The sequence below is a fragment of the Dunckerocampus dactyliophorus genome, chromosome 2, assembly GCF_027744805.1.
Source record: "Dunckerocampus dactyliophorus isolate RoL2022-P2 chromosome 2, RoL_Ddac_1.1, whole genome shotgun sequence".
NCBI lineage: Eukaryota > Metazoa > Chordata > Actinopteri > Syngnathiformes > Syngnathidae > Dunckerocampus > Dunckerocampus dactyliophorus.
This window is the reverse complement of record NC_072820.1, coordinates 12,005,934-12,018,233: the sequence shown is the minus strand read 5'-3', so window position 1 is coordinate 12,018,233 and position 12,300 is coordinate 12,005,934. Positions and strand designations below refer to the sequence as shown.

The following is a 12,300-nucleotide window of genomic DNA, read 5'->3' as shown; positions in this document are numbered from 1 at the left end:
ACAAGCTTGCTAGCTCAGTATGTCCGCGGTCTGGAATTAGTTACAAATTTTCACCGTCGGCTTGTAAATATGATTTTTTCAATTTTCAATGACTGTAAAGTGCTGGTTATGTGAGGGGTGAGTACTTAATACACCTTTATCAAACTGCTGGTACTTGCGACTCTTTTTTGGCTCCATTTTGGGTTGCTGAGGTGAGAAACACTATTGAATTCAAGAAATGACTCAAGGCAAAACACAAAGGTGGTGTCCGTGTTGATCTCACTGCCACATCGTGCCGCTGGGAACAGTCACGTCAAGAATCACGTCTTCAATAAGAAGTAAAAGTAACCTAAAATGCTCATTTATCCCATTCATTCATCACTGATAGGTATTTATATGCATTTCAAATTGTTTTATGCATGTAAAACTATAATTAACTATAAAAATGTGCTTTGTGTTCACATATGTTGCTTTCTGGAATGGATTAATCGGATTTATATTATTATGGAATTGATCGATTCGGAGTCAGACCTTCTTGAACGGATTAATGACGCTGACCAAGGTCCCACTGTACATTTACCATCCATACACAAACAATTTAGAGTACTGAGGCTACCCTACTATATTTCACTATGCTTATATACAGTGGGTAACGTGTTTATTTTATGCAGCATTCATGCTCTTGTTGCTTAATTAAAGAACTTGATGACTTTTTTTAAGTTTGCATGCCTCACTATGACAAAACAATTTTCGTTATTAAGTGTGTTAATTTTCGTGAATTGACATGGAAAGCCACATTTAAGTAACCCTGTGTCTACAGAAAGTGCAAACAGGAAAAAAATATAACAGCTTCCACTCTTCAAGAAAGTGTCTATTACTGGCCATTCACTCTGAAGAACATGTGTGAGGTCAGAGGTCACTGATGTTGAACATGAGGGAGGGCCTGCTGGTTCATTAACTCTCTTCTAGTTAATCCCAAATGTGTTTGATGGGGTTTGATTCCATCAACTCATCCAAGCATGCCTCTGTGGCCTGTTATTGTGCACTGGCACACAGTCATGCGGAAAAACTGAATGGCCTTCCCCAAACTGCTTTCAGGTAGGGAACTTTAACATAATTATGTTAACATAAAGGGTGAACTAAGATGCTTAGTTCAATCCCCAGTCGAGTCATTAAGTCATTAAAAGTTTTGTCCCAGGACCTGTGTGTGTGTGAGGGGGTGTGTGTGCTTTACTTTGAGGTCATTGAAGCTGTATCCTTTACGCAATGTGATCTGGAAAACTTCCAGCATGCTGAGGAAGGCAGCCAGCCGACACAGACTCTGCCTCCCACTGCCACCCACCCCCACTAGCAGGGCGTTACCATAGGGAGCTTCCAGGATGCGGCTGATTCGACACCTGTGCACGAGCGTCACATACAACAATGTGAATGCTGTGTGGCTCATATAAGGTTCGTATGTGTGATTGTCTTACACATGCTGGATGGCTTCTTCAAACAGCACCAGGTCCATGACAGCGTGCAGCTCATTATAATGCTCCAGAGCATCAACAAGCACCTTTTGGAGTTTCTCCCAGTCTGAAGCCTGACCAATGAACAAGCTGTCTGTAATGAACTTCCAGACACTCTAAGAATCTTAATTTCTTATGAAGAGTCCATTAAATTTCTATCAAAACCATGCAGAAAGGTAATTAGTTTGCTAAATGAATGTGCATTCTTCCTCGCTTATTCAGCCAGATTAGATATGACGGCCGCCTTGGTCCATCAAGGCCTTGGAATACAGAGCTTGAAATTACCCCCAAAGTAAATTAATTGAAGTCCAAATCAATTAAACGTACCGTACTTGACAGAGAATTAATGGATGCACGCAACAGATCAACATGGGCTCCTGACCTGAATACAACTTACCAGGTGATAGCGAGGCTCTCCCACACCCTGAGCGAAGTGACAGTACACCAGAGGCTGGTGGATGAAAATGGATTCATCTATTCCCTGGAGAGATGCAGCACAAACAGACATTATTTAAGCAAAGCACAGCAGGAAACTACCGCAAAATGTTAGGTTACCTCAAAATATCTCTTGCCAGTGTCCAGCAGGATTTTGTTGAAGAGCTCCACGTCTTTCTCGTCCATCAATTTGTCAGAGTACACCCTGGAGCTCTCATGGAGCCACAGGTGAACAAGGTCCATGGGGTATCGAATACACTCAGGCTGGGCAAACAAGATGCCCTGTACACCAAGTCACATAGGGTGCAACATTTAATACCTTAAATACAGTTGATTTGCCTCACTTATGTGATTACCTGGAAGATGTTCGCAAGATCTCGCAGGTTGAAGATGTAATGGAAGCGTATGGCTGTGGGCAGGAAGTTCTGACTGATTTTCTGGTGCAAAGAAATGGCAGCCTAGAGAAGAAGATAGGTACGTTTGCATTGTGACAAAGCGTGACACGTTCATTCACATTCACATTCACATTGATACGTCACTGATGGTGAGAATGCACCTGAATGAGAGTTCCGACTGAGCGAGAGACACCGTAGCTGAATCCCCCCTGCAGGAAGTGAGCTGACAAGATGCTGGAGAAGATGGTGGCTAATGCATCAGCACTGGGGAAATGGACTGCAAACACTGAGAAATGTCTCTGGATAGACAAAGGAATTAAAATCATACAAATGTAACTGATTTCATATGGTCCACATGTGTGATTGTGTGAATACTATGCAAGCAATCACACTAATGCGAATACATTTTTAATTCAAATAAAACACACTGCAATGCGATCACCAAAAGATCACAGCACTTACTAATTAGATTGCTTCTCTATACTGCTTTGATCCCCTTAGCGACATATTTGCATGTTATCTTAGGACTTCTGAGGCAACTGCACTTCAAATACCGAAGTTCTTTAAGTGTTTATTTATTCTCTTCATACCTGTAGTCGAGGATTTATGGAGAAGCTGCCAGCTGTTGGGTTCATACAGGTAATGTACTGACAGTTATTGATCTCCTTTACTGTCAGCTTTTGTCTGTCATACCTGCAAAGAATACACTTAAGTGATCAAGTGGAGAAGGTGAGGGTTTTGGAAAGTGTTTGCCTGACCAGTGGTTGTAGTCCAGGTGCTGCCGTATGAGAGTGTGCGGCTGGACCGTCCCATACACATCCACCTCGGGCATGTTAAGGTCATCGATGAAGTAGATGAGTTTCTTTGTGGTAGGAGGACCAAATTTACGACCAGCTTTCTTCTCCAGTGGTTTCTCCAGGACACCTAGGTGTTGTGTACAGCACTAGATTTGTAAGTATGTGAGTTGTAATAATGTTTAGATTTGATTGACACTTGAAGGAGTTATTAATTTGATGATTCTTCGCAATTCTACATTGCAAATTATGTTAATGAATACTTTAACTATACTGATCTTTACTTTTATTTAGGCAGGTTTTCTGACAGAGCTTTTGGATTGCACTGTTTTTTTTTGTTGTGCACTTATGAAAGTATATTTTCTCAGCTATCATATTTTTACTCAAACCATGTGATATTTTCGGACTAAACACATTCTCTGTGAATCTTACGCTGCAGCATTGCTGAGGTGGTGTAGTAGTTGAACGGGACTTTGGCCACCATGTACTCCTCTTTGAGCTTGGTGACTTTATCAGATACCAGGATGGTCTTTCCCACTCCCGCGTTGCCTACCAACATGATAGGTTTGCCTCTGTGTAGCAGCAAATCCATGAAATACGTCAGGCAGATGGTTTCTGGGGTGTGGACCAGCACTGTCTGACGACATACAGTACGACTTTACAGTATTATAGGAATTGCATTATGTGTGCAGAAATACGGTTATCATTGGTACCCACCTGCAAAGGCATCTCAGGCTCCAATTCAAAAGGAACCATCTTCTCGCTCCAGGGGGTAAATTTTCTGGTCTCGGGATCTACAAAGTAGTCAAAGACGGTTCCTTGGGAGGGGAACTTCACAGCTCTCATTTCTTTGGACCACCAGCGGCTGAATTCAGCACGATAGTCATGTAACTGTACCATGAAATGAGGGAAATAGATTAGCACCGTTATGAATATTGACACTAGTGTAAATGCTCTCTTTATTGGGGTGTTTATTTACGTAAACCATAAAGAGGATGGGGTTCTGAAATTTCAAAACTCAAATGGATTTTTTTTACTTTAACAATGATTAAAGAAAGCGGAATTAAAAATGTATCTCTCTGGGATCACATGGTCATTTATTAACAAATTCAGTATATTGCACAACACACCAGCAACAGAACCGATGTTGTAATAGAGGTAAGGAGCAAACTGCTCAGTCAGCATCAATACCACTGATGACTTCATTGTAGGCAAAAGTACAGCAAGTGTAACATACAACTAAAACTGAGTAGCACCACCAACATTTTAAAGCATACACAGAGGTAGATAAAGCTGCTTGATGCCGACCACTGTAGCTCCTGCCATCTTGTGGAGTTGATAAAAAAAACTACATCAGGAGGTTTCTTAGAGCCACACCCATTAACAACAACATTTTTCAACCCGGCACTAATTAGAGACCCCAATGTTTATTTGCTTTTGTAGAAGTTAAGTTTTGTAGAGGCTAACTGAATAGAAGTGTTAAGGGAACATTTACGGTATACATTATTGCAGCAAAATAGTCCAAGAGTCAGAACGCACATGATCCTGGAAGAGCGCTCCTCCAAAGGCCCAGACACAGGCAAAGACAAAGTAAACCTCGTAAAGTTCTCTAGGAGAATCAGGAGGAGCATTGTCATCTGTCAGCAGGCAGTCCAACAAGTAACACAGCGTCTGATTGGACAACACAATAAGAATACAACAAATCTCAAATGCGTTTCTTAAGCTTCCAACTGTCTAAAAGACACATCACTAAATGAGCTCTCCTTACTTGCACCATGCTGTTTTCCGGAATCGGAGTGATGGTTTTCAAGTTGCAGCGGACTTGTTCCAGACAGTAGGGCACATACTTGTCAAACAGAATGGTGAGGTTGGCTCGTTCAGATTGAGCCTGTCTGGTCTCTATCCAGCTTGCCACATAACTGAGGACACAGTAAAGACTGAACTGTGGAGCAAAGTTAAGTTCCTTTGTGTGTGTGTGTGTGTGTGTGTGTGTGTCCTACGAGCTCCAGCCAAGGTCCTGGGGGTTGACGTAGAGTATTCCTGCTCTGGACACAGTCGCCGGGGTGGCAGCTTTTAGGTGGGATATCTCAAAGAGGAGACGCATGGAGGAGGACAAACTGATCCTCTCATTACTGGCCAAAGTCAAAACCTTGACAAAGAAAAGGGGCATTTAAAAAGTAAATTTCATTTTACCGCCCTGGGTGAAAGGAATAATCTCGGAAAAGGAGACTATTAGATGTTATGAGATCATTGTTCTTCTCACCGTGAGACACTAACCTTATTGTCGTCCATAACCGTGTTGAGAGACTCAATCCACATGGGGTCAATGTCCCCATCTAAAACGATCCATTTGGGGCCCTCATGGTTAACTGAAGTTAGTTCTCTCATAGTGGTGGAAAATACGCCTGAAGCAGAAAAAGAGTAAAATTACGCATCTTATTTTGAGAAAGCAAGAAATATAAGTACAATACAATCAATTATCAAATTATTAAATCATTTAAAAATTTAAAATCATTATTATTTAGCACTGTCAATTGATTACAATGTTTAATCGTGATTAATCGCTTTTTGTCCATAGTTAACCCATGACTAATCACAATTAATCGCCAATAGAATTTTGTTTTTTTACTTTAGTAAGGGTACATTACAAAGATGCCTGAGCCACCTCAACTGGCTCCTCTCGATGTGAAGGAGCAGCGGCTCTACTCTGAGACCCTCCCGGATGACCGAGCTCTCATTGGGTGAGTCCAGCCACCCCACAGAGCAAACTCACTTCAACCGCTTGTATCCGTGGTCTCGTTCCTTCGGTAATGACCAAAGCGCATGACCATAGGTGAGGGTGGGAACATAGATCGACCGCTATTGAGAGCTTTGCCTTCCGGCTCTTCACCACGATAATCCGGTAAAGCGACCACATTACTGCAGATGCTGCGCCGATCTGCCTGTCGACCCTGAGATACCTGAGCTCCTCCACCTGGGGCAGGACTTCATTCCCAACCTGGAGGGTGCAATCCACCCTTTTTCGACTGAGAACTATGATGATGAGCTGCTTCATTGATCACTGTTATCTCATTATTAACATCATAACACCACCTTCGGCTTTGCTAACTTGCTCAACCTTTGAAACGCGTTCGTCTCTGAGTCTGACTGTATCACTCCAGGTTCACTGGTATGAGTGGGTGACAGGAAGAAAAGGTCTGACAAGCATGGGGTCTCTAGACAGAAGTGTTTTTCAGACTATTTTCTAGAGAACAAGCATTGCCTTATATTCAGGTCAATATGGTAGTTCTCTAAGTTAACACTTATTATTAACATTATTAATGTTCCTCACCATCCTTCCACTCTCTGGTGACAGTGTGCAGATATCCAAACAACTCATCAGTGGTCACAGCTTTTGGGTTGATGTCATGCCACACTGGCTTCATCTTCATGTTTGCATAGGTTCTATGGAGGGTCTTCAGGATCTGATGAGAAAATACAAAAAAATGAAAGTCGGTGGAAAAATGCTAATGCAAACAGTAACCTTTATTTTGTAGATTTGAAAACAAAGAAATAGACAAGTTAACCTGGCTCTTTCCAGTTCCTGGTCCACCTACTACAAATACAGAGTGTCTGACAGCCAGAAGCTCCTCAAGCTGAGTCACCTAGAAATGCACACGTAAAAAAAAAATAAAAAATGTAATATAATTGTTTTTAATAAAATAAAAAATTAAGTAAAAGTTAACATTACAAATAAAAAGTAATAATTCAATAAATCAGTACAATTCAATAATTTTATAAAATTAAAAATTACAATTAAATAAGTCAATACAATTAAATAATTTAATTAAAATAAAAGTAAACTAAAAAGTTAAAAGTACAAATTAGAAATAAAAAATTACAATGAAAAAATACAATACAATGAAATAAATGTATACAATTGAATAACATCAAGTCGTACCTTGAGTATGAAGTTTTCTTCCGCCTGGAGGCACAGCTCACTAACTGACTGGCGGACAGCATTTTCCAGTTGAGAGTCTCTCTTCCGAGGAACGTCCAATTGAGGGAAGAGGTCACTAATAAGTCCCAGAAATATGGGAATATCACTAGTCACAATCTTAGGCAGGTTGAAGTCCCTTAATGCCCGCATCAGCACCTGAGAAGAAATTGACAGTTTGGATGTCACCTTAATTGTTTAACTTAATATAGGGGCAGTGGCGGTTCTGGCTTGATTGACTCCCTGGGCGGAACATACCTGTTCTTCAGGTCTGCTATGCTCCTCTCTTTTCAGTGAGCCAGCCACCACCAGAACTGATTTGATGGCCCTTAAACCCCAATCATAATGATCCTGATAAACAAAATGCCATGGGAATTATTGCTAGAGGCAGGATATTTTTTACGCATGACTTAGGTTACATTTATGCACCTGTTTGGAGAGCAGTTCTTTACAGAGTGTGTAAAGGCTAATGAACTTGCGTGCCAACAGACGAGCATCAATGAAGCCCTCTGCTACCAACATGATCTCACAGATGAGCTCAAAGTCTGGGATTACCATGGCACAGGGCCTGAACGGTTAGAAAATTGCAAAATTTGTCACAACTTAACCTGCTTAAGACTATTGCCCAACTGTCATACCTGAAGAGAGCCTTGAGGTTCTCTGGCAGCTCGGCCCTACCGGCATAACCTGGGTTCAACGTGATGAAGATTCCCACTGTTTGCTTTAGTTCTATCTCTTCTCCCAGGAAATTGAACCTACATATGAAAAAGTACATTGCAAAAATGACAGATCATGTTTATAGTAAACTAGACTATATTGTTATGTTGATATTTACCTGTGTTTTTTGTTGCGTACAGCATCCTGTATTGTCTTCACCTGCACGGCGACTACAGAGAGCACTTCCACAGAGATCCTGTTGAACTCGTCAAAGCAGCCCCACACTCCAGTCTGAGCCAGACCCTTATAAATGTTCCCAATAGACTAGAGAAGCCCAACATGGCAAATTACAATGTTATTTATAAACAGAAATTGAACATACTCTACATACAGTACACTGGGTTGATGATGTGAAGTCACCTTGTAGTCCATCTGTTCTGAGCAGTTGAATACATAAACCATAATGCCCAGGGAGCGACCCAGGTCCTTGGTAGTCTCTGTCTTACCGGTACCGGCTGGGCCTGAGGGGGCGCCACTCATAGTCAGATGGAGGGACTGGGTCAGAGTTATGTAACACCTGATAGAAGTGATGGTTGAGATATAAAGTACATACCTGTTCATTTACAGGGACGTTTATCAGCACATGCTCTGACCACAATGTTGGGTACACATTTTAGTGAGCATATATTTGAAGCTGTTTGTGTAATTTTAATGTAGAATTCAAAATGCATTCATCTTGTGCACCTAATTCTTGTTTTCATTGAAGATGAAATCAATAAAAAGAATCATGAAATTGTTAAGGGCCCAACATCAATATGACATTTATGCCCATGATGAGTGTATGTACACTTCTGACCACAGCTGTGCATAGTACCTGTCAGTGAGAGGGGTGATGACAAGCCTGTTGGTGTTCCCCAGGTATTCATAACTAAACCGAAACCGGGCGTCACAAATGTCAACGTAACAGTGTCGTGTTTCATCGTCCCAACGGTGGCGCAACTGGGAGAGCCACGCAAAAGCTTGCCCTGTTGTCACCTGTATTTAAAAGAGATCATTTGCAAACCATTCAGCAATTTTGTTTTTTATGGGTTTTGAACCTTTTGGGCTATGAGATTGGCCACTACGTCTCGGGCGTGGACATCAATGGTGCAGACGGTCATAATTTTCTGTCTGTCTCCGGGTGTCAAATCACCAAGGAGCATGTGGATCAGTGAGTTGAGCTGTGTGATCTGGCAAAACAACAAATTGATGCATATATTTGAGTTGCATTGTATGTTTTCCTAATCATCTTCAACCAACCTGTTTTTTGTTATATTCTTTTAAAGCTGTATCAAATCCTTCCTCCACTCGTGCAAATGCAATTCCCACATCTGTGGCCCACCACACCTGACTACCGGTCAACCCAACCTATAAGACAGAAAAAAAAAAAAACATTAGCTTTTGTGTTAGTAAAAAGAAGTGGTTGTACACATTTGACTATGCAATACCTGTGCAGGGTAGTCAAAGAGCCACTGGTCACGTGCTTTGTCCTCATAGGCAGCTACCGCCTCCTGGATCTCCTTCTGAATGGTGCAGCGCATGGTGCTCTCCAAGGCACCCAACCAGCACTCCGCCTGGGAGAGATGGCATAAAAGGAATTAAGAGGAGAAATGGATGGGCAGGAGTAAACTGTAAAGATAATCCAAAGTGGATTTAATAATACAAATTCCATGAAATACCTGTCCTTTACAGACACACGCTTCAGAGAATGGAACATATTCTCCCTCCCGGCTGTACATCCCTATGGCAACTACCTCTCCCTCCTCTTCCATCCCTTCTTCACCTCTGTATGACTCCTTGAAGGAAAGATCTGCTATGTTGTCGAACAGCTTTAGCAAGTGTCTGGTCACCTGAAAAACATCACATGTGGTCTTTAGGTTAATTTCTTTAGTACACACACTTACTGGACACAACATTAGGTACAGCTTATTCAAGATAATAATGCTCACTCATCCTGTCAGAGAACTGGCTTATTATTGTGGGTGGAGCTGCAGTGCAAAACACGGAAAATTATGCAAACACTTTTAGTGACACATTGGTTTAGTGTATCAGATGGGAGGAGCTAACTTTTCTTAAAGGCATAATTTTCTAACCACTCCTCCATAGCTGCCCCACATTTTTGTGGCTAAATAATGTAACCAGAATATTAGAAACGCCTCTTAATATATCAGTATGAAGCAGTGAATATTTTCCACAATATTAAATTATCCTAATGGTGTCACAAGATCTTGTGTAACGAGACCTCGCGAGATTAAAACGTGATGAGATTTGTCATTCAGAAAAAAATTGTCTTACAATAATAAATAAATAAATGAAGCACATGATAAATGAAAATGAAGTGGATCATTTTGCCGGCCTCCATATATTGCCATGTGCGTGTCTGTTTTACTCGTCTTTCGCCTCCAAACAAGCAGGAAGAGGGTTCAGATGCATTGGTACTCTAGCACCTACTCGCTTCATACAACAACGGTGAACAGAGTTAGACCTCCTGTCAGTCATACAGTTGCTTTGTATCTAGCGTACGCATAGCAAAAGAGTGGAGCCTTGTCAGGAGCAATGCAAGGTGACGTAGTAGAAATTAGGAGGGAAAAAGATGCTTGCAAAGCCAAATGCCACACGTATTTACTATTCTCTTACCTGTTTAGGTTGTGTTCCCTTGGAGACAATCTCCAGCAGGTCAGTTGCAGACACAAAGTAAAATCTGGGGAATGTGACCCTCTTTGTCTCCAGGTACTCTGCCAGGGCCTTCTCACACACAGACAGCCTCTGCTGCAGTGTCTCCAGGTTCTCTAAGAAGCCTGGCTGGTTGGTCACTTCTAGGACGTTACTGTTCTGCACCAACTCGCTCATCAAAGTCTGAGCATACGGGATTCAAATTAAGGAGAATGTAATAGACCAATGAATGCATAATGTAGGACAGTGATAAATTGTGCATCAACTACCTGAAAGTCATTCTGTATTCCCTGGAAGCGCTCAGCATCACTGGCCAGCTGGCAGCGGATGTCATGGCTGTTGGTGAAGATGCTGTTGAGGTGGGCCCATGTCGTCTGCACAGACATCCATGAGGAGATGACCAAGTCAGCCACCATCAGCTTCCTCTGCCATCCACTCACTTCTGGCTGGAAATATTCCACATACTTGCTCATGAGGATGTTTTGCAACTGCACCTGAAGAAAAATCAAACTTATCAGCCGGGCTATTGGATCAAAATACCCAGACCAATCTAGACCTACCTGGTTGTCCTCCAGTGTTTCTATCAGGTTCTCATCTGCTTTGAGTAGAGGGATTCCAGTACTGGTGTGAGTCTCATATGACAATGACAGAACACGCCATGTCTGTTTTATCTCTGCCAAAACCTGAGAAGAAAATACACATTTGTATTTCTTTTCTGCTAAATCTAAGATAAAAAAAAACAAAACATTTTTATCACAGTATATCTTCAGTATCTAGGGACAATACTATAAAGCAACCATTATCGTCTAACGGCAAGACAAGTGAGTATAGCGAGATAAGTGTGTCTTGCTTCCAGTCAAGCATGGTGGTGATAGCCTAATGGACTGGGGCTGTATGAGTACTGCCAGCACACGAGAGCTGCGGTTCATTGGGGCATACATGAATTCCAACATGGGAACTAGGCCACATGGACACTTCGACCACAATTTGGACAGGTTTACTGTGAGGTTTACTCACTCGTGTTGTTAGCTGTTTTACAGTAATGACTGTGTGTTGAATGATTTTTAGAGGACAATAAATCTAAACTGCTATACACACACTCTACACTACTTTCTATGTATCAATGAAATAGTAGTCTCTCTTGAGCATATATAATAAAATGGTTGCTGAAGTGTGAGGGATGTGTCACTTGTGTGACTTTTAACTGTGTATTTGTGATATGCAGCATCACCGACCTTCTCTATGGCAATTTCTTTCACAGCCTTGTCTACTATGTTTTTGACCTCATCCTCAACACGGTGGAGCTGTAATTCCAAAAGGTTCCCGAGGGTGGTGTCCTCTCCCATCACAAACGTTACCTTGTAAAGGGAATCCAAGACAACCATGAGATGGGGTTGATTGCCTTCTCTTAGTCACAATAGTGGCTCAACCTAAAACATGTCATTACTGCAATTGATCCAGTGGAATGAGACATTGCAAATGCATAGAGATACCTTGGTGGTGCTCATTAGCTGCTGCCAGTGTCTCTCCCTGACAGCAGAGTTTTGCAGCTCATTGACTGCTCTCAGAGAGGTCAACAGATTCTTCACCGTTGACTCCAGTCCTGTGTAGACATCCCACACGCGCACGTCCTTATCCAGCATCTTCATCTCCTTGACGGTACAACAAAGAAGAGAATATGAGAGCATATCATGTTTGCGTACAAAAGTATTGTTCTACCTTTGCAAAACGTCTGAGCTCCATGTCCATCTGCTCAACGTTGATCTCTTTCCATGGAGTCTTGGTCCAGTCCTCTATGCTGCTCTGTTTGAAAGATCAGAATGGAAGTATTACATTAAATCCAC

At 41.8% G+C, this 12,300-nt stretch overlaps 1 protein-coding gene across 1 annotated transcript in view; it reads right to left on the bottom strand.

Moving 5' to 3' along the window:
• dnah9l (dynein, axonemal, heavy polypeptide 9 like) overlaps positions 1–12,300 on the bottom strand; it is a 44,032-nt gene that overhangs the window by 17,238 nt on the left and 14,494 nt on the right. Inside the window, 33 exon segments of the mRNA XM_054758986.1 lie at positions 1,214–1,376; positions 1,452–1,561; positions 1,885–1,968; positions 2,043–2,204; positions 2,279–2,380; positions 2,479–2,616; positions 2,908–3,010; positions 3,076–3,241; positions 3,544–3,748; positions 3,829–4,002; positions 4,651–4,782; positions 4,880–5,030; positions 5,112–5,260; positions 5,389–5,516; positions 6,443–6,575; positions 6,678–6,755; positions 7,052–7,246; positions 7,346–7,438; positions 7,517–7,655; positions 7,726–7,842; positions 7,923–8,068; positions 8,165–8,321; positions 8,619–8,779; positions 8,842–8,973; positions 9,044–9,151; positions 9,232–9,357; positions 9,463–9,633; positions 10,421–10,639; positions 10,726–10,950; positions 11,017–11,139; positions 11,692–11,814; positions 11,950–12,108; positions 12,176–12,259. Coding sequence (XP_054614961.1) covers positions 1,214–1,376; positions 1,452–1,561; positions 1,885–1,968; positions 2,043–2,204; positions 2,279–2,380; positions 2,479–2,616; positions 2,908–3,010; positions 3,076–3,241; positions 3,544–3,748; positions 3,829–4,002; positions 4,651–4,782; positions 4,880–5,030; positions 5,112–5,260; positions 5,389–5,516; positions 6,443–6,575; positions 6,678–6,755; positions 7,052–7,246; positions 7,346–7,438; positions 7,517–7,655; positions 7,726–7,842; positions 7,923–8,068; positions 8,165–8,321; positions 8,619–8,779; positions 8,842–8,973; positions 9,044–9,151; positions 9,232–9,357; positions 9,463–9,633; positions 10,421–10,639; positions 10,726–10,950; positions 11,017–11,139; positions 11,692–11,814; positions 11,950–12,108; positions 12,176–12,259 — 4,656 coding nt within the window.